Consider the following 17,823-nt stretch of genomic DNA (forward strand, 5'->3'; position numbering starts at 1 on the left):
AAGACGCTACCCGTTCCACGCCACGGCTCCGGGCAGAGCCCTTCACTGTGCCCCTGCCAGGGGTGACGAGTAGTGCCTCCCCCATCCCCGCTCCCCACGGAGAGCCGTGGGGCTCTCTTCCCCCCCGCTCCGGCGCGCTGGGTCGCAGGGAAGGTGTGGGCACAGCGCGCCTGCGATGGAGACCTTGCCTGCGCGATCTCTATCATTTCCTACCCTAATATTTTCTTCTGACAGAGGCTTTTCCGGGTGACTGCTCTGCTGATGCCGCCTGGGTAACAGCTGAGCTCTTTGCTGGTAAATGATGGCAAATCAGTCAAAGCTGAGGCTGGCTCCCTGCGGAGGCCTCCAGGGCTGTGCCAGGCCTGGGCGCTACCAGGGGCCCTGCCTCGCTGAGGGGCACGAGGTGCCCCATTGCCCAGGGCCTGCCCGTAGCCTCCTGCCTCTTTTTTTTGGGGGCCAGAAGGCTGTGACCCACCAGAAACACCCCTTGTACCCCAGAGGTATCTCCAGTCATTCTGTGAGGGGAGTCCCAGAGTTGGGGGAAGGGGCAGAAGCCCCCCTGCCATGTCTGTGGGACAGGGGCCCACCGGTAACCATCCCTTTTACCTTGTCCCCAACCCCAGAGAGGGTGCCTGCAGGGTGGACGTGGGGGTGTGGGGGCGCAGCTGGACTGAGCAGGGCTTTGGGAGCTGCATGTGGCCTCTCCCTTCATCTGTGGCCTGGCTTGGGTGCTGCCCCATCAGACCTCCCACAGTGTGATGAGCTGCCAGGTGTCTGCCCTGATGGGGACGGAGGGATGAAGGAGCTGTTGTGGGACCTTAGGGAAGCAATGGTTGAGAAGAGGCTGGAGCAATGTACAAATCTCTTTATTTTATTAGTTTGTCAAAGACTAGTTCGAGCAGGATGGTCACAGCATGTCTGCAGGGCCCCGAGCCGTCCACCGCCTCCTGGGGAGAACCCTGGTGAGCAGCAGGGGGCTGTGGCGGAGGAAGCACGGGGAAGGGGGAGCACGGTGCGGCAAAGGACGGGCCGGGGTGAGGGCGTTCCACCGCGTCCCCACGTTGGGGTGCAAGCAGCGGCTCCTGGGACATGCCTGGGGCGTTTGCCCAGGGATCCCTGCCCAGGCCCGGGGGACCCCTGTGTCCAGTGTCAGGTTGGGGGCAGCTGGGCACTGCCAGTCTGGGACTGGCCTGGCAGCCCTCAGCCCCGCGCTGGCTTTATTGCAGGGGGCAGAGCGGGGGCCCCGGCAGGGCGGCGGGGGGGGCTCTCGGCTTCAGTGCCGCGGGTGACCCCGGGGACAAGGGGGACTCGGGTGGGAGCGTGAGCAGCAAACACGAGGACGCATGGAGCGACGGGGCGCACCCTGGCACAGAGACACTAATGCGAGAACGGGGGCCAGCGGGGCCGAGACACGGACGAGCGAGCTGTGGGGACAGCGGGGACGGGGTTGGGGGGGACGAGGCAGGGGGGGGTCCCTGCCCACACGCGCCTTTGTACACGGTCGGCGGAGCGCGGCGCCCGCTCCTCCCGGTGCTGAAGTATTGCAGTCTAACTGATATGGCTTTAACTATGGGGCCAGAGATGCGGGGACGGGGGGTCCCCTCCAACCCCCCCGATGCTGGGGCACATCGGGCAGCCCTGGAGGACCCCCCCACCCCATGCCCGGGGACCGGGGTTGGGGGAGCTGCGGGCAGGGCGCCTGGCTTTGTGCTTTGGGCTTGGCCCAGGGCGGGACGGGGCAGGGGGATGGCAGTGCTGGGGACGAGGGCAGGCGAGCAGAGGCCTGCCGAGGTCCCCTGGGAGGGCAGGAGGGGCAGGGCAGGGGGCACGGGGAGCCATCCCGGGGGGTTCCGGAAGGGCCTGGGGTGCCCCCAGCCTGCCGCGAGGTTACATCAGTGCATTTGGTCCCGGTTCGCCCTGTCCAGCCAGAGCCGCTCCCCTTTGGCACGGCGTGGTGGGGGGGCCCTGCCTAGACAGGACGGGGCGGGGTTTTGGTCTGGTCGGGGGAAAGGGCAGGAGGGGGTGCGGGGACCCCCCCGGGGCCAAGGGAACTGATGGAGGGGTCGGAGGGGAAAGGGCGCCCGTGCCCCAGCACCCCATGGCAGGGTTGGCGGTGCTGTTACTTCTTGAACATATCCTGCAGCGGGCCGGGCAGGTACTTGAGGACGGTGTCCAGGATGCTCTCCTCCTCTTCTTCCTCCTCGTCGCCACAGCCCGCCGGGATCGCCTTCTTGGGGCGCGTCAGGCTGCCCTCACACGGCTGCTCCAGCGCGGCTTTCTCCTCTGCCTCCTTCTCCTCCTTCTTCTTCAGCCCGTACTGCGAGGACACCGGCCCTCAGCGGGGCAGGCAGCAGGCGCTGCCCACGCTGTGCTCCGTGCCCATCACCACTGCTTCAGGCCACCCTCCTCCCTGTCCCAGCCCCACCCCGGGTGCTGTGGGCAGAGGTGGGCGCAGGGGAGACGTGTGCCCACCTTGTCACGGATCTGCTGCCGGACTTTCTCCCGCTCGGCTTCCATGCGGGCATGCTTGGCTTTCCGTTCCTCCTCCTGCTGGCGCAGGGCCTCCTGCCTCTCCTCCTCCTTCTTCTGCGCGTCTGGGTCCTTCTCCTCCTCACCCCCCAGCATCTTCCCCATGTCCTTGGTGGCCCCTGCGGAGCACAAGACCATCAGCTGGTCCCCAAGGGTGCCGCGACCTGGCACTGGCTACTAAAGCCCCTGCAGAGGCAGGGAGGACACAGAGCCTCCAGCAAGGACAACCCAAGATGTCCCCAGGGCCACCCACGCCACAGCCGGCTGCAGCCAGGCTCCGGAGGCTGTGGGGATGCGGAGTGCCGCGGGCCGGCTGTGCTGCCCTAGTTTGGCGTCAGCCGGGGGAGACGCTAGCAGCTCCTTCGGCGCTGGCACCCAGGGGACCTGCCAGGGAATCCCACTTAGCGGCAGGAGAGCCGGGATTTCCCCAACTAGGCGCTACTGGCGCTGGGAACGAGAGCCTTGGAGGGCTCCGGCAGCAGCTCCCAGCCACCGGTGGCTCTCCCCATGGCTCCGTCCCCCCACCGTGTCCCTCCCACCGTGCTCCCCGGGGTGCTGGGCTGGCATCGCTCCCAGAATTGGGACCTCGAAGGGGGATGGCACCCACTCACCGCCCAGCGCTTGCTTCATGACGAAGTCCATGGTGCCGGTGCGTGTGTGTGGCTAGGCCAGCGCCCAGCGCTCATCCACTGCTGTCCGGGCTCGCTGACCAGGGCCACCTGCGCAGACAGAGAGGGACATGATTGGGGACGCCGTGCCCAGGGTCCCCACCGCTCAGGCACAAGGACAGGTACCTGGGGCTGCAGGACGCGCCCTCTGCATCTCCAGCCCTGAATGCCTCCGAAGAGGAGGTTTTGGGGTTTGCAGGCAGAGGGTAGGCAGATCTGCACCCTCCCCTCTGTCACCCATCCCTCAGCACCCTCCGCACATCCCCGCTGGCCTTGGGGACCTATGGAGGGACCAAGGCAAGGACCCCGGCGGCACTTCCCACCCCAGCGCTGCCCTTGGCAGGACAGCAGGAGCTCGGGAGCCCTGCGTGCTTCCTGGGGGCTGGCGGTGTGGGGACCCACCACCCACTGCACACCCATGCTTTGAGGAGGGAGAGGGTCTGCACGGGGACGCCAGCGCAATGCAGCTGCAGACGGACACGCATGTATCCGTCTATTGCAACGCGTGTGCTCTGCAGAGGGGTGGAGAAGGGGCAGTTGGCAGGTTGTGACAGTGTTTGGGGGCTGCAGGCAGCCGCACGTGACTGTGCGTGATCCCTGTGGGTGCTGGGGATGGGTGACAGCGTGCAGGGACGCTGCGTGTGCAGGACGGAGCCCGTGCGTGTGGCCGGCTGGGTTTGCGTGCGCTCTGCGTGTGCAGGCTGTGTTTGGTCAAGAGGTGTGTTTGTGGGTGGCTGCAGGCTGTGTTTGCGTGTGGGGTGTGCACACGCGTGTGCCGGTAAGTTTGGAGGGTTGCAAGCCGCGTGTGCCCACATGCTGTGCACCCTTGCAGCCTGTTTGCAAGCTTTGAGCGTGCGCGTGCCTGAATTTCGGGGTCTGCAAGCTCTGCGGATGTGTGTGCGAGGGCTTGCACGGGCGCACGCATGCACACAGGTTCGCAGGCTGTGTTTGCGCACGCCGTGTGTTTGTGCTGTGCGTGTTTGCACACTGTGGGGGGGTGCAGGCTGTGTTAATGCGTGTGTGTGGGGGGGGCCGTGTGTGGAGGTCCGTGGGTTTGCAGGCTGTACGTGGGGGGGTGTGTGCACACAAATTTGCAGGCTGTGCCGCGTGTGTGTACGTGTGGGGGTGTTGCAGGCTGTTTGCATGCTCTGTTCGTGGGGGATTGCAGGCACCGGGGGGTGTGAGGGGTGCCCATGGCCCCGGTGTGCCCTGTGAGTGTGCGGGGGGCTGCAGGCTATGCGCACAGCCTGCGTGCGCAGTTTGCAGCGTGTGCGTGTGCACCCCGTGGGTGCTGCAGGCTCGCAGGTCCCCCCACCCCGCTCCCCGGGACCCCGCGGTGGGCTGCAGGGGGGCTCCACGAACCGGGACCCAGGGCAGTTTGTTGCTCCCAGCACCGGGGCACCTCGCGGCATTGGGGGGGGGGGGGGGAGGCGGGGGGCGCTCCTCCAGGCTGTACTGCGCCGAGCCCCAGGGCTGCATGGGGGGCTCGGGGGACACCGGGGACACCGAGGGGCACCAGCGTACCGGGGCCGCAGGGAGCATGCAGGGGACACCGGGGGGACAGGGGGGCACCAGAACACCGGGGCCGCGTCGGGGGGGCGCAGCGACACCAGGATACGTGGGTGACACACCGGGGGCTGCAGGGACACGGGCGATGCAGCGGAACACAGCGGGGGGCGGACACATACACCTGCAGGCGCCGGGACACCGCGGCTGCAGCGACGCAGGGGACACGGGGGGGCGCCGGGAGGGCAGGGGACAGCGGGGACACGGGACAGCGGGCATGCGGGGGACACCGGCACCACAGGGGGGTGCGGAACCGGAGGGACGCACCGCGGAGTGGGGTGGGGGGGCAAGCACACAGAGGACGCGGGGGGGACCCGGGACGGGGAGCACGCACCGGGGGCGGAGGGGACACCGGTTCGGGGGGGGGGGGCGCAGGGACACGGGAAGGGCAGGAGCCGCGGGGGGGGGGGGGGGGGCGGGGGTCGCGGAGGGGACGCGGTGCAGCGGGGACTCGCCCCCCCCCTCCCCTCCCTGTTCCCCCCCGGTGGCTGCGGCGCCGGCCCCGCCCGGGGCCGCCCGGTGCCGCAGCGGCGGCGCTGTCCCTTCAGCACCGGCACTCACCGGCTCCGCCGCTCCGCCGCTGCCGCCGCTCCGCCCTCCCGCCCCGCCCCGCCCCTGCCCGCCGCGGTCCGGCCCCTGCCCGCCCCCGGCCGCACGCGTGGGCCCGCCCGGGTCGACAGACCCCCCCTCGCCCCGCCCTCCCCCGCCCGTATGCGGGACCCCCACCCCTGGAAACGCCGCACGACCCCCCGGGGAAACGTCCCGGTGCCTGGGGTGAGGCCCCAGGGAGCCCCGCATCGCTTCCCAGGATGCAGACGGGGACCCCTGCGGACCCCCCCACAGCGGGGAGCGCGTCCTGCGCGGGGCTCATGATTCACCCCCGCGGCAATTAATGGGAGAAACGAGGCATTAATCAGCCGGAGCCACTAGGGAACTTCCCCCCCCCGCCCCAATCCCGCACCCCCCTGCTCCCTCACCCGGCACCCCGACCCCTCCGCAGCGGCACAGGGGGGCTGCAGGAGCTTAATTAAAAGTCCCTGATAAATCCCATCGGCCCCGCCACCAACAGCACCCGCTCTGAAGCCCCAGCTTTGGATTTTTGGTGCTGTCCCCCCCGACCCCCAGGGGTGTCCCACGGCAGGTGGGGGATGCGAGGGAAGAGATGCTGGGAGGGGCTGCAGGGCCACGATGCCCGTAGAGCTCAGGACCCCCTTCAGCAGGGGGATCCCCGGGCAGGAAATGGGGGGCACCACCCCGCCTGCCCCCCGCACCTGCCCAATGGGAGACGGGCTCCTGCAGCCCCTCCTGCCCCCCCACCCCCGGCTGCGGGACAGGGCTCCTCCGCGTCACCCATCCTCCTCCCAATGCACAGAGAGGCACGGGGGACGGGAGCGCGCCCCACCGCCAGCCCTGCCACCCCGCAGAGGGGCAGCCGGCGCCTGCTAATTAATCCAGCCCTGGGTTATTAGACACAAGACGAGCCCTGTGCAAATCAGATTAGTGGTGCTCTGAGCCAGGCTTTGGGGAGTACTGGTGTTTAATGGGGAGGCTCTGGAGGAGCAGCCCTGCAGGGAATCTCGCGGCTAGAGCCCAGAAAAGTGCTGGAGAGGGTCCGGGTGTGGAGTCGTTTCAGAGACACCCCCCCCACCCCCCCGCCGCCTCTGCATGTGGGAGGCTGCGGGGAGCTGGGACGGGCTGCGGCTGCCCCCACAAGCCCAGTGGTGCAGGCTGCGGAGATGCTGCCAGTGCTGCTGGGCGCTGCTGTAGGGAGGACGGGGGCGACGTGGGATGTGGGGCAGCAGCGGGGAGCCATCCTGCAGTTGTGGGGACCGAAGCCAGCCCACAACAGCCAGCTCAGCGCCTCTACAGGGACGCAGCACTGATGGACCCGCGTGTGTGCACCCGCTGCCAGCTACTGCCCCGACACACTGCTGTGGATGGGTCTCAGCACAGAGGCAACACATCAAGGACATGGCCCTCTCGTTCACCCCCTCTCACTGCTCCCCAAAACACCCCCCGGCACACCCCAGCCCCAAGCCCACAGCCTCCTTCTGCTGCGGCATCAACCAACAACTCCTTTTTCCACCTCCATGGAACAAATGCTTCCTGTCCTTGTGTCCAGCCCCACTCTGCCCACCGGGACCTGATGGGACAGGCAGGTGGGCAGCGGGATGGGCCTACGCTTGACCCATCCGTCCATCCATCCGTCCTGTGGCAGCCCCACTCCGGGCGCTGACGTCAGCGCTCCCAGCAGCCGGGCGGTGGGCGGGTGGCACCGCTCCTATTGTATTAAAAATAATACAGCGGAGCACAAATTCATTACAGATAAGTGTGACAGCCAGGAGGAATTAACGAGCCCGTCTCTCAGCGCCTGACAAACGCCTCCTTTTGTTCCTGGGATGGGTCCTTGAGTCTTTCAATCTTTGGAGATGCCTTGTCTCATTAAGTGCATCCTCCCCCAGTAGCTCCCAGCATGCTAGGGGAACGCTCCCAGTACGAGCAGTGGCCAAGCTGGCAAAGCCAGCCCTTGTGCTAGTGCCAACTGCTAAGCTGGGCTCACCCTCCTTGGGGCTCGGTGGTCTGGAGTGTTGTCCCCAAGCGTGGGACACCACACGAGGTGAGGGGTGGCTGGGGGTGAGATGGGCGAAGCATCCCCCATCCCTGCTGCCACAGGAAGCATGAGGCTCCCGTGAGCTGTGGCCAACCACCCTGGCACTCCGGTTGCCGGTGCTGGCAGCGCAAGCGCAGCTGATGGGCTGGTGGGCTCCCAGCTCTGCCCTGCCAGCCCAGCTCCCATGGGAAGGGCAGCTGGGGGCTCGTCACCAGCCCAGGGCATTGCCTCTGTCCTCCTGCCTCGGGCACCCCTGCGGGCACCCCTGCGGACACCCCTGCTCCCGGGATGGGGATGAGCCCAGGAGACCCCGCAGTCTCACAGCAGAGCTGGCTCTGGCAGGTGTTTGGAGGATGCTCCTGCTGCTGGGAGAGTGCTTGCACCCAGCACGGGCACTCCTTAGGCACAGCTGTTCCCTGGCATCGTCCTGGGCAGAGTCACCCGCCAGGAGCTGCCGTGGGAGGCAGGAAGGGACAGGAAGGCATGGGACGGATGTGGGGACAGTGCCGTGGCCAAATGGAGGAGGAAGCTCTCAGTGCTGCCAAGTCCTTCAAGTCGCCTCTGTACTTGCTTGCGGGGGCAGCGTGGCAGGGATGGAGCTGGCGTGGGTGCCAGCGCCCTGGCACCTCGTTTCGCTCCCCGCCAGCGCCCGGGGAAAGGGCATGGGGCTGGCGGCTGCCGCTGCATCACCCACCGCATCTGCCATCAGCAACACCCTGAGCGGCACCTGCCCGCCCTGCTGGCCACATCGTCCCCAGGCCCCGCAGCCGCACGGGGACCCTGCAAGGTCACAGCCTCTGCGGGGCCCTGCAAAGCTCCCGGGCAGAGGAAAGTGGGGGCCCGAACACCGGCACCCATCCCTGCAGCACCGCCAGCCCGGCCCGCTGCCACCCATTAGCACAGGGCAGTTATTTCACTTATCCCCCGCCCCCCCATCTCTGCAGAAAATAATTATTGGTCCTTTGCATCGCACTGAGGGATTAAAAGTGGTTAACTCCGTTTCCAAAGGCTTTGTTATGTTGGTTTTCCCTCGGCTGCTGCACAAGGCGATTTCCACAGTGCCACTTAGGCAGCTTTTATCAGGTTGTCTTCTGGAGGTAATTGGGTTTTTCAGGAGCCTGTTTAAAATTCGTAACCCGGCCTCTTAAACAAAACAAAAACAGCAGCCGGGAGAAGGGGAAGAGGCAGCACAAAGCACGCAGCAGCTGCAGCCTCCCAAGAGCAGCTCAGGCCCCTTGGGGCTGGCGCCCGATGGGGACAGGGACAGGGACGGGGACAGGCATCCTGTAGCATCAGGCTGCAGCCGGACCCTCCAGCGCAGCGGCCGAGCCCAGACTGCAGGGACAGCCCCTGCCACCCCTCCCGTCCCTGTCGCCGGGGACAGGCGAGGCGAGGGGGACCCGGGGGCTCTGGCACGCCGCTGTCAGGGTGCGGTGCTCAGAGTCGCCCACGTCCAGCCCCTGGGGATGCCGGGGCCGCCGCGAGTCACAGCCCCCATCCGGCACACGTGGGTGCACCCCCAGCATCTACTCCCCCATTATCCCCCCTGTGCCAGGCGTGAGGTGTGAACGTGGGTCTCGCCGTGGGGCCGGCGTGAGAGCCACGAGCCCTGGGGCTGGCGGGGAGGGAGGTGGGCTCATGCCATGGCTTGACGGTGATGCTGTGCCGTGGGAGCAGCACCACGGCGGGGGCGGGGGGAGGGGGGTAGCGGGGTGGGTCGAAGAGACACCTGAGCTCACCAGAGAGCGACAGAGAAAACGGGCCAGATCCGCCCCTGGAGTGGGGTCACCCTCACAGGGTGGCCCTGCTGGCCCCAAGCCCTCAGGGTCTCCCCAGCTCTGGGCTTTGCTGGCTGGACTGGGGATGCTCCTGCCCACTACCCTCCTCGTGCCCTGCGTGGGCCCAGCAAAGCACCCCTGCAGCCGGAGGGGCCCCGGGCCGGCGCTGCAGCTTTTCCTGCTCTCCCACATCACTATCGCGGGGCCCATCTGTGTTAATATCACGGCCCCGTCGGCATCAATATTGCAGAACCATCCGCATCGCTACCACGGCCCCGTCGGCATCGCTCTCGCAGACCCGGCTGCCTCCTCCTGCCCCTGGGGTGGGAGGGGTGCGCTGGGCATCCCCAAACCTGTCCCTGCCCAGCTCCGTGCTGCGGGGCGCAGCACGGGCCGGGGAGTGGGTGGCAGGGAGCCGCTGCGGCAGATGGTCAGTGGGGCTGGATCACGGCACCGCACGCAATGAGGGATGCCTGCGTCCCCCGGGGGGGGCTGTTCGCAGGAGCTGGTTGCGCACGGGTGCCTGCAGGGCCCTGGCACGCGCCTGCTCGTCCCGTGCCTGCTCGTCCTGCGCACGGCGGATGGCTTACGAGCTGGGGTGGCCGTGGCTGAAGGAGGGATGGGGCAATGAGGGGACTGAGCCCATGGCTTCCAGCTCTTCCCAGCTCAGTGGTGCCCCAGGAAGACACCAGAGAGAGAGAGGTGCTCCCAGTGCTCCTCAGCCCTCCAGAGCTCCCCAAAAAGACCACCTATGCCTACATCTGTGCGAGAGGGAGTGACAAAGGGGCTGAATCTCCCAGCGAGAGCACCCAAGGGGACAGGGACCCAACTCCAGGCTCCAGCTAAGAAGCACCCAGCCTGGCTGGGATGTCAGCTGCTGAACGACCAAGTGCCATGGCTTTGCCACCACTGCCCCACGCCCTGTGACGGGGAGCTCTGCTCACCCAGCCCCAGCCTTGGGGTCACCCAGAGCCCCGAAGCATCCGCGTCCCCATAGTTCTGCCAAGGCCACAGCACACTGCCCCGCCGCAGCCCCCCACTACCCCGCGAGCGCCGGGGGATGCCGGGATGGACCCCGCTGGCCAAGCGCTGCAGTGGTGATTCCTCGTCCCCGTGGCTCCCAGCGTGCGACCAGTGTCTCTGTGCCACGCATTATTAAACAGAGGCACTGCAGCCCCTCGCTGTGTATCCTGGCACGGCTGTGCAGGGAGCGGGCTCGCTGCAGTCTCAGACGGAAGATTTAGGCTTGCCGCGGGTCTTGGCTGATTCCCCAAACAGGTTTATGACCCCTGGGCCACTTTCCATCTCCCCAGCCCATGCAGGATGGATCCCACCTCCCGGGAACAGAAGCCACCGTGCATTCAGCTGCGGTGCTATCACCTACACCGCTTCCTCCTGCCCGCACAGCGGGTGCTCACAGCATTTACATCCCGATTGCCGAACAGAAAGGCACATTGGCGCCGAGTCCACCCCATCAATATTTATGGCAGGCAGGCACGCACACCGCACAGCTCTGCAGGGGCCGGTGCAGAGCGGAGCTGGGCGCAGCGCACCAGGCACCACTCGGGGAGTGGACGAAAGCCCCCGCCAGCCCCCGTGCTGCCGCCTCATCCCTCCCTGCCGCCCCAGCCATCGCCTTTGGGGAAGGAGCCAGCCTGTGCACATCCCAATTCCCATCGCCAGGTCCCTGGCAGGGACATCCAGGGCCTGCGCAGGCGCTGATGGTGGAGGTGGTGGGGACTGCACGGGGAGCGGGTGCCTAAGAGTCCTCTCCTGGCTCCACCCTGGGACGGGATTTGGGCACCCACTGCTCACAGAAAGCCTGGGGGGGGTCATACCCACCTTCATTCCACCAGTCAGGGAAAGGCACGAAGGACAAGGGCACGACCAGCTTGAGACTGGGCACCCAGTTCACAGCAGAGCAGTGTCCTCGCTCCGGCCAAAGCCTCTCAAAAATGAGACCCCAGGCGCTGCTCCTCTGGGGTCCCGCCTGGTGCTGATGCAGCTACTGGTTTTGCAAAGACCCTGCAAGCTCTTTGGGGGTCCTGAGATGAGGGCAGAGAGCCTGGGGTGCTTCACCCCCTCCCCTGCATGGCCGAGGCTGGGGAGCAGGAGGCAGAGGGGAGTGGGGATGCCATCGGGGCTGGTCCTGCTCTCCCCAAACTCCCAGTCTGGTTCCGGGAGAGCATCTGCCATTCCCTTGTATCCCATGAGAGGGGAGGTTCGGGAGCTGAGCTGCCCTGAGCTCCAGGCAACAGCGCTGGGGACACCCTGTCCTCCGAGAGCAGCAGATGGCTGCATGGTGGGGGGCACCATGGCAGTGCGGGGGGGGACATCTGGGTGTTTGGGCTCCAGCCAAGCTGCGGCTCAGTGGGAGCGGGATGAGCCCTGGCTCGGGGCGCTGGGAGACGTAAGAACCCCGTACTGGGGAGCAGCTGGGTTGTGGTGGGGGGCTTGTTGCCCACCCCAGCTGAGACCTCCCCCAGCCTGCCTGCGCTTGGGGTTTCCGCTGCGGCGTGACGCCGGACGGGCACGGCGCCACTCCAAGAGCTGCTGGGGCTCTGGCCAGAAAATTCATTCTTGGCTGCTTTCAGTGGGGTTTGGCGCGTACCTTTCCCATCTGGGGGCTTTCAAAGGGAAAAAAAAAAAAAAAACCAAAAAAAAAACCCTGGCCCTGCGCCACCTCCACAGTCACCGTCACCTGCCACCATTCCCAGGCAGCACCGTGCCCAGCGTCTGCCCAGGAGCTTGAGCTGCTCCCTCCTCCCACGGCCCCAGCCTGGTCCTGAGCTGGTCCGGATGCCTCCCGCCCCGCGCTGAGGTCTCACCAGGATGCCCACGATGGAACCCCCCATCCTGGGGGACCTGACTGGCTTCACTGCGGCAGCCCCAGGTGTCACCTTTGCACCCCCGTCCATCCCATGGCTGCACCGTGGCTGGGCCAGCGCTGCCTACCTTGGTGCGTGCAGCGCCGGGCGTCCACAAGCTTCGGCACCTAACGCAGCAGGATGGGGACCTCGCGGGGGCGGCTGGGCATCGCAGGGAGAGCGGGGCCTGCGGGAGACACCGACAGTGAGAGGATCAGCTCCATGGTGGCACCCCGGTACCAGATGGGGGGACAAAGCCCAATCACTTGATGGGTGATGGACAGAGCACTCCCCAGCATCCCAGCCTCCAGGGATGGGACCAACCGGCTGCCAGGACGCAGCGTCTCCCCGCAGGTGGGAGGCCAGTGGGGTGCATGGAGGGTGACAGGCTGCAGGAGGTGGCAGCCCGTCGGGGTCTTTGCTCCTCTCCCAGGTAAGGGACATCGCCTCCGCTGCTGGCAGAGGGCTCCTGGCCATCTCCACAGACACTCAGCAGTTTGGATGCCTTAGTTAAATATTTAGAGGGCTCTCAACTCTTTGAGGGTTTTAAAATTTCACATTAACTCATCTGTCCTCAGCTTGCATATGATTAATTTCTTCTTTGGAGAACAAAATGGCAAGTTAAACCAAGGCACCAAACAAAAGCCCTTGCTCAGACTTTGCAATTTGAGAAAGCCTGGACCTGCTCCGGGCTCCCCGCTTCTGCTGGACCTCGGGAAGCTTCTGCCTGAGGATCTTGTCCTTTCCCTGAATGTCCTTGAAATTCTGCTGTGACGCTTGGGGACACCCGGGGGGTGCTCCTGGGAGATGCTGCCCTGGATGGGGGCTGTGCAGAGACCCAGGTACCAGGGTGCTGTGATGGCAGTTTTTCGGGGTGGCCTGTCCTTGCGGTGCGGCTGGTGCCATGACCATGACTTGTGCCCTGCGACTTGGGGAGCAGGTTCCTGGGGAACTGACAAATTCATCCTGATTTCGAACAAAGGCTTTTCTTCCACCCTAGGGAAGGAGGGAGGCTTCGGCAAATTGTAGATAAATATCTGACCCAGGGGAAACACAGGCAAGCAGCGACGCCGGAGCAGCAGGGGCTGGGATGGATGGAGCCTGCATTTTTAAAAGCATCACAGAGCAGGGATGCTTCGTCCCAGCCCTGGAGGCAGGAGACACTTGCCAGCCCCCCCTGGCTGCAGCACTGGGTTTGGGGAGGGTGCAGGCTCACCTAGGGGGACCCCGAGCTCTGGGGGCTGTGGGGAAGAGGCAGAGGGTCCCCAGTGGGACCCCCGAGGAGAACCCAGAACTGCGACTGCTTCCGTGGGAAACGCAGTGCCGAAAGCTCAGCCTGCGAAGGGCTTAGCAGCAGCGTGAAGGTGACCTTTGCTGAGGACAACCGCTGCCTCCTTCGGGATGCAGGAAGGCTGAGGAGTGGGGTCAGACGGGCTGCGGAGTGCTGCGGGGATGCGTGCCTGGGGGCAGCTGGTTTCCAGACAGCTCAGCGCTGAGGAGACCAGCTGGGCAGGGACAGGATCAGTCCCCTGCTTTGCTGGCCATGGCCTGGGGTGCAAATCAGCTGTTCTGTGCTGAAACCCCAGAAGGTGGGAAGAGTGGGGACCGCCTGCTCAGGTACCCAAGATGATACAGAGAGTCCTGGGGGGTGCTGCTCGAATCTCTGCAGGGTATTTTTTTTTTCTTCTGGGCCAAGCCAAAATGTTTTTTGTTTTTTTTTTTTTCCCCCGCCTTTGCAACGGGCAGAGCCTGCCAGCATCACAAAGATGCTCTCACCTGGACAGCTGCACTAGCTCAGTCTGTCTGTCTGGGCCACCGGACACCAACCACAGCCAAAAGCAGAGGACAGGGAAGAGCAAAGTGGGGTGACAGTGCCAGGACACCCCCGGCTCCGGGGACTGCACTGTCCCCAGGCGCTGGCAGGGCTGCTTCTACTCAGCTGAGACCTGGACACAAAACAGTATCCAGGGAAAACTTAACGTCCAAGGTGAGACCATTTAGCGAGTCCGCAGCTCTTCTGCTTTGGCACCTCTGGCTCTCGGCACCCTGCTTTCGTAGCTGCGCTTGTCCAAACGTCTGCAGAGGAGGGTGGGCTGGGGAAGGGAAGCAGCGGGATATGTGAGCTGGGAAACTCTGGGCCACATCTCAACACGATTCTCCTGCCTAAGGGAAATGCTCTCGTGATCTGGCTTGGGGCTGGCATCAGCTTTGTGTCCGGGCACTGGGGTGGGAAAGGAGGCTCAGAGCCACGATGCTTGGGAAAAATATCTGCAAACCGGACTCAGTACCGGCAGTGCGCCATCCTGGCTCTCACATAGGGGTGCAAAGGGTTTAGGGTGTCGCGCCGCGCTGGGCAGCTCCCAGAGGCATTTCCCAGTTGGGGTCCTGTACCTGAGCCAACCTGCTTTGCCTTCAAAAAGCAGACCCTGAACCTCAAAAATCTCAACACCTCTTGCAGACTTCATCTTGCCACGGGCCGGGGCAGGTCTGGGTCACTCCGTCACAGGGCTCTGGGATTTGGCTGAAATGAGCGATGCCTCTGAGCCTCTGGTAAGTGTTACAGCAGGAACTGGTGGCACCAGCTGGGGAGGGACGGACCTGCTGGCCTGGCTGCTGGGAGAGGAGCAGGCATCTGGGGTGCAGAACGTCACGGCAAAGGGGACAGTGGCTCGTGGCTCGGCACTGGGCGATCGAGCAAGATGTTGGAGCCTGGAGGCACGGCCTGGAAAGCCCATGGCCGGATGAGGCACATGGTCTGGGTCTCCACAGCCAGGAAGGCTCTGCAGAGCCAGGAGAGGCAGAGGGAAAAGCTCCTGGGACAAGTGAGCAGAGAGTGCTCACGCGAGAGCAGCCCGCAGGAGCGCAGCTTGTTTACCCTGGCTGAGCAGGCCTGATTGCTCTCTATAAATACACCCGGCGAGTAAACACCAGGGAGGGAGAAGGATCGTTTAAACTCAAGGATGATGCTGGCATAAGAACAAATGGGGAGGTCTGGCCAGGAACACGTGAAGGCTGTGGGTGAGAGCAGAGATCCTCCGGCCGCTGGGAAGGTCCTGCTCTGGGCAGGGGGGTCCAGCCCCAGCTCTTTGCCCGAGTGCTTGGGCTCGGTGCCGGTGGGAAAGGCGGCAGCCCAGCCTGCAGTGCCCGTGCCCACCTGCCAGACCAGACCTCTCCAGCTCTGGGCCATGGGGGCATGCGGGTGCCCAGCGCTGGGAATGGAGCTGCGCCAGGCTGCCAGCAGTCATGGTCTCTTCCGCAGTGGGTTTCTCCGCAATAACGGACGTCTGCTGGACCTCTCAGCTCCGGTGCTAAAATCATGATGGGCAATTTGACGTGGCTCCCCTTAGCTCTCGACAAGCAGCGCCGGGCCTGGTGGGCTGCACCTGGCAGCAGCCTCTGCAGAGACGCAGAGAAGAGCCAAGGCGCGAACCGCAATCATCCTCCAGTGCTGCGAGGTGTTAATAGCTCTGCCTGGCTGGGGTCATTTCAATACTAACGTTATCACGTGAGGCAATTGAAGAAACAAACAACCCACAGCCAAGGGAGACTTTGAGACATTTTTCTGTGCTGGTTTGTCTCAGCTGAGCCATCTCCAGTTTCCCCAGGACCGTGAGGGTCGGACACCCGGAGCAGTGCTGCTGGCCAGGGGCTGAGCTCCCCGTTTCACCCAGCCATGCCAGAGCCCATCCTGGCAGCCCTTGGCATCCTGCGGCTTTGTGGGGACGAGGGCAGGTTTGGCAGAGAGGACACCTCCTCCCCTTCCTTCCTCATCCTCTTTTTGCCAAAGCCAGCACCTTGGCTTGACTGGGATCGCTCCGGTTCCCTCACCAAACCCGGCCAACGGCTGCCACTCGTGCAGAGAAGCCCTGAGCTGCCAGCTCTGTCCTGAGCGAAGGTGCCAGCCCTGCTTTGCTGCTCTGACTCACTGCACTGCCTGCCTCGGGCAGCGGCTGCCCGGTCACGCTCGTGCCATGCGGGCGGCAGTGCCACTGCACGCTGCCAGGCCTGGATCACAGCGGCCACCTGCCCCGTGTGCTGCAGCCATGGTGCTGGGGACATGGCGAGGGGAAGGGCGTGGGGGCATTGGAGGGACCCCGGAGGTGTGGTGTAGTGGGGAGAGAGGAGCCTGGGGACCTGAGGACCATGGAAGGGGATCACGAAGCTGGGATGCTCCACGAGTGGCTGGACTTAGCTGTGGATAGCAGGATGGAGGAGTGGGAAGAGCCCGGCGGGGTACCAGGAGCTCCCCACAGCAGGAGGCTGCAGGGAGCCTCCCCGGGTGCAGGCAGGGGGTGGTGGGGGGAGCCGGTCGCCTCCTCTCCCTACCCACAGCCCCGCTCTGCAGAGCCCCCCCCTCCGCAGGAGATGGCCAGGCCCGGAGGGGCTGAAGGGGGGGATGCAAACCACCGGCCGGGAGGTGACAGCCCTTCTCCTGCCATCCCATCGGCATCCCCCCCCTCCCCAGTCCTGCGCGGGGGGGGGGGGGGGGGCTGTGCAGTGCGGGGCCGCGCCGCTCAGCCCTGCATCCTGCCACCCGCATCCCGCACCTGCATCCTGCATCCTTCCCCGTATCTCTCATGCCGCATCCCGCATCCCGGCGGCCGCCGCCCCGTTACATAAGCCGGCAGCCCCGGGAGGCTCGGCGGGCCGGTTCCCTGTCCCCGTCCCCGTGCCCGGTCCGCGCCCCCCCCCTCCCCGGGCTCTGCGGCACGGCGGGCCCGCCCCCAGCCCCGGCCCCGGGCCCGGCCCCGCACCCACCTGGGCTCGGCGCGGCTCCGGTCCGCCCCGTCCGCCCCCGGCGCAGGGAAGGAGCCGCCGCCGGAAGGGAGGCGGGAGCCGTAGCGGTACGGGTAAGGAGGGGGGCACCCGGTGCTGGCTCCCCCTCCGCCGCACGGCCTCCCGGGCGGGGCCGGCTCCGTGCCCGCCCCCGGCCCGCCCCGAGCCCCCGGCGGCAGCCCCCGGCCCCGCAGCTGGCAATTCCCCTCCGGTACCCGGCAGTTGCCCCCCCTCCGGTACCTAGCCGCCCCCTCTTGGTACCCCGCAGTTGGCCCCCTGCTACCCAACCACCCCCCCCCTCCCAGCACCCGACTATGCCCCCCAGCACCCAGCAATTGCCCCCGGTACCCAGCCATCCCTCTCAGTACCCGGCTGTGCCCCTGGGCCCCAGTGCTTTCATCTCCAGTGCCCGTAACAGTCACTCCCCAGTACCTGGCCATGCCTCCCAGTATTCCTACTTCTTGGCCACCCACATTTCCCCAGTACCCAGCAATTCTAGCAATTCCCCCAGTACTTGGCCATCCTGCCAGCCCCGCCATGCAGCAATGCCCTCCAAAATTCATCCTCCTCCCAGGGCCCAGCACCTCTCTCCCTCCGAGTCAGTGACTTCCCCTCATTGCCAGCCCCCCCAGAGCAGGGGTCTCTAGGCAGATCATCCCTGGGTGGGGATGAGGAGAGCTGGGCATGGCCCAGAGGACCCCTGAGATTCCCACTGGCCTGGAGAGCTGGGGCTCGTCCTCCCCCTGCCCAGGCCGCTGCCCTTGCTTCCCTGGCAGGCAGAGAGAGTGCTCCTGTCCTTGGTGTTTGCTTTGGGTTTGTGGGTGCGCAGAACAGCTCTCGCAGAGCCTCGGGGTTGCTCTGGGGCTGCTGATTTCTGGAGTAGGCTCCTGGCTTTGCAACTTATCTTTGCAACGGGTTCAGCAATCGGGATGCCTGAGCAAAATGGGATCCTCTGTCCTGAAAGTGGGATGCAGGACGGCTGTGCCTTAGTGCCTGAGCAGCCCCAGGGAGTTTGCTGCTCACCTTTC

At 65.7% G+C, this 17,823-nt stretch overlaps 1 protein-coding gene across 2 annotated transcripts; it reads right to left on the reverse strand.

Annotated features, from left to right (window-relative positions):
* Positions 1-1,077: 1,077 nt before the first annotated feature.
* CPLX2 (complexin 2) lies at positions 1,078-16,915 on the reverse strand. 2 transcript variants are annotated; one of them, XM_086758647.1, is made up of 5 exons: positions 16,778-16,915; positions 12,108-12,206; positions 3,141-3,248; positions 2,473-2,648; positions 1,078-2,317 (listed from the first exon to the last, which is right to left on the reverse strand). In XM_086758647.1, exons 3-5 carry the CDS (start codon positions 3,169-3,171, stop codon positions 2,120-2,122), a joined length of 405 nt encoding a protein of 134 aa, XP_086614773.1. In that variant the 5' UTR covers positions 3,172-3,248; positions 12,108-12,206; positions 16,778-16,915; the 3' UTR covers positions 1,078-2,119. The 2 variants fall into 2 exon arrangements, with proteins under 2 accessions (XP_086614773.1, XP_086614774.1); XM_086758648.1 differs by lacking the exons at positions 12,108-12,206; positions 16,778-16,915 and adding an exon at positions 5,325-5,352.
* Positions 16,916-17,823: the final 908 nt, after the last annotated feature.

Source organism: Chlamydotis macqueenii, chromosome 14 (assembly GCF_036417535.1).
Source record: "Chlamydotis macqueenii isolate bChlMac1 chromosome 14, bChlMac1.mat, whole genome shotgun sequence".
Classification (NCBI taxonomy): domain Eukaryota; kingdom Metazoa; phylum Chordata; class Aves; order Otidiformes; family Otididae; genus Chlamydotis; species Chlamydotis macqueenii.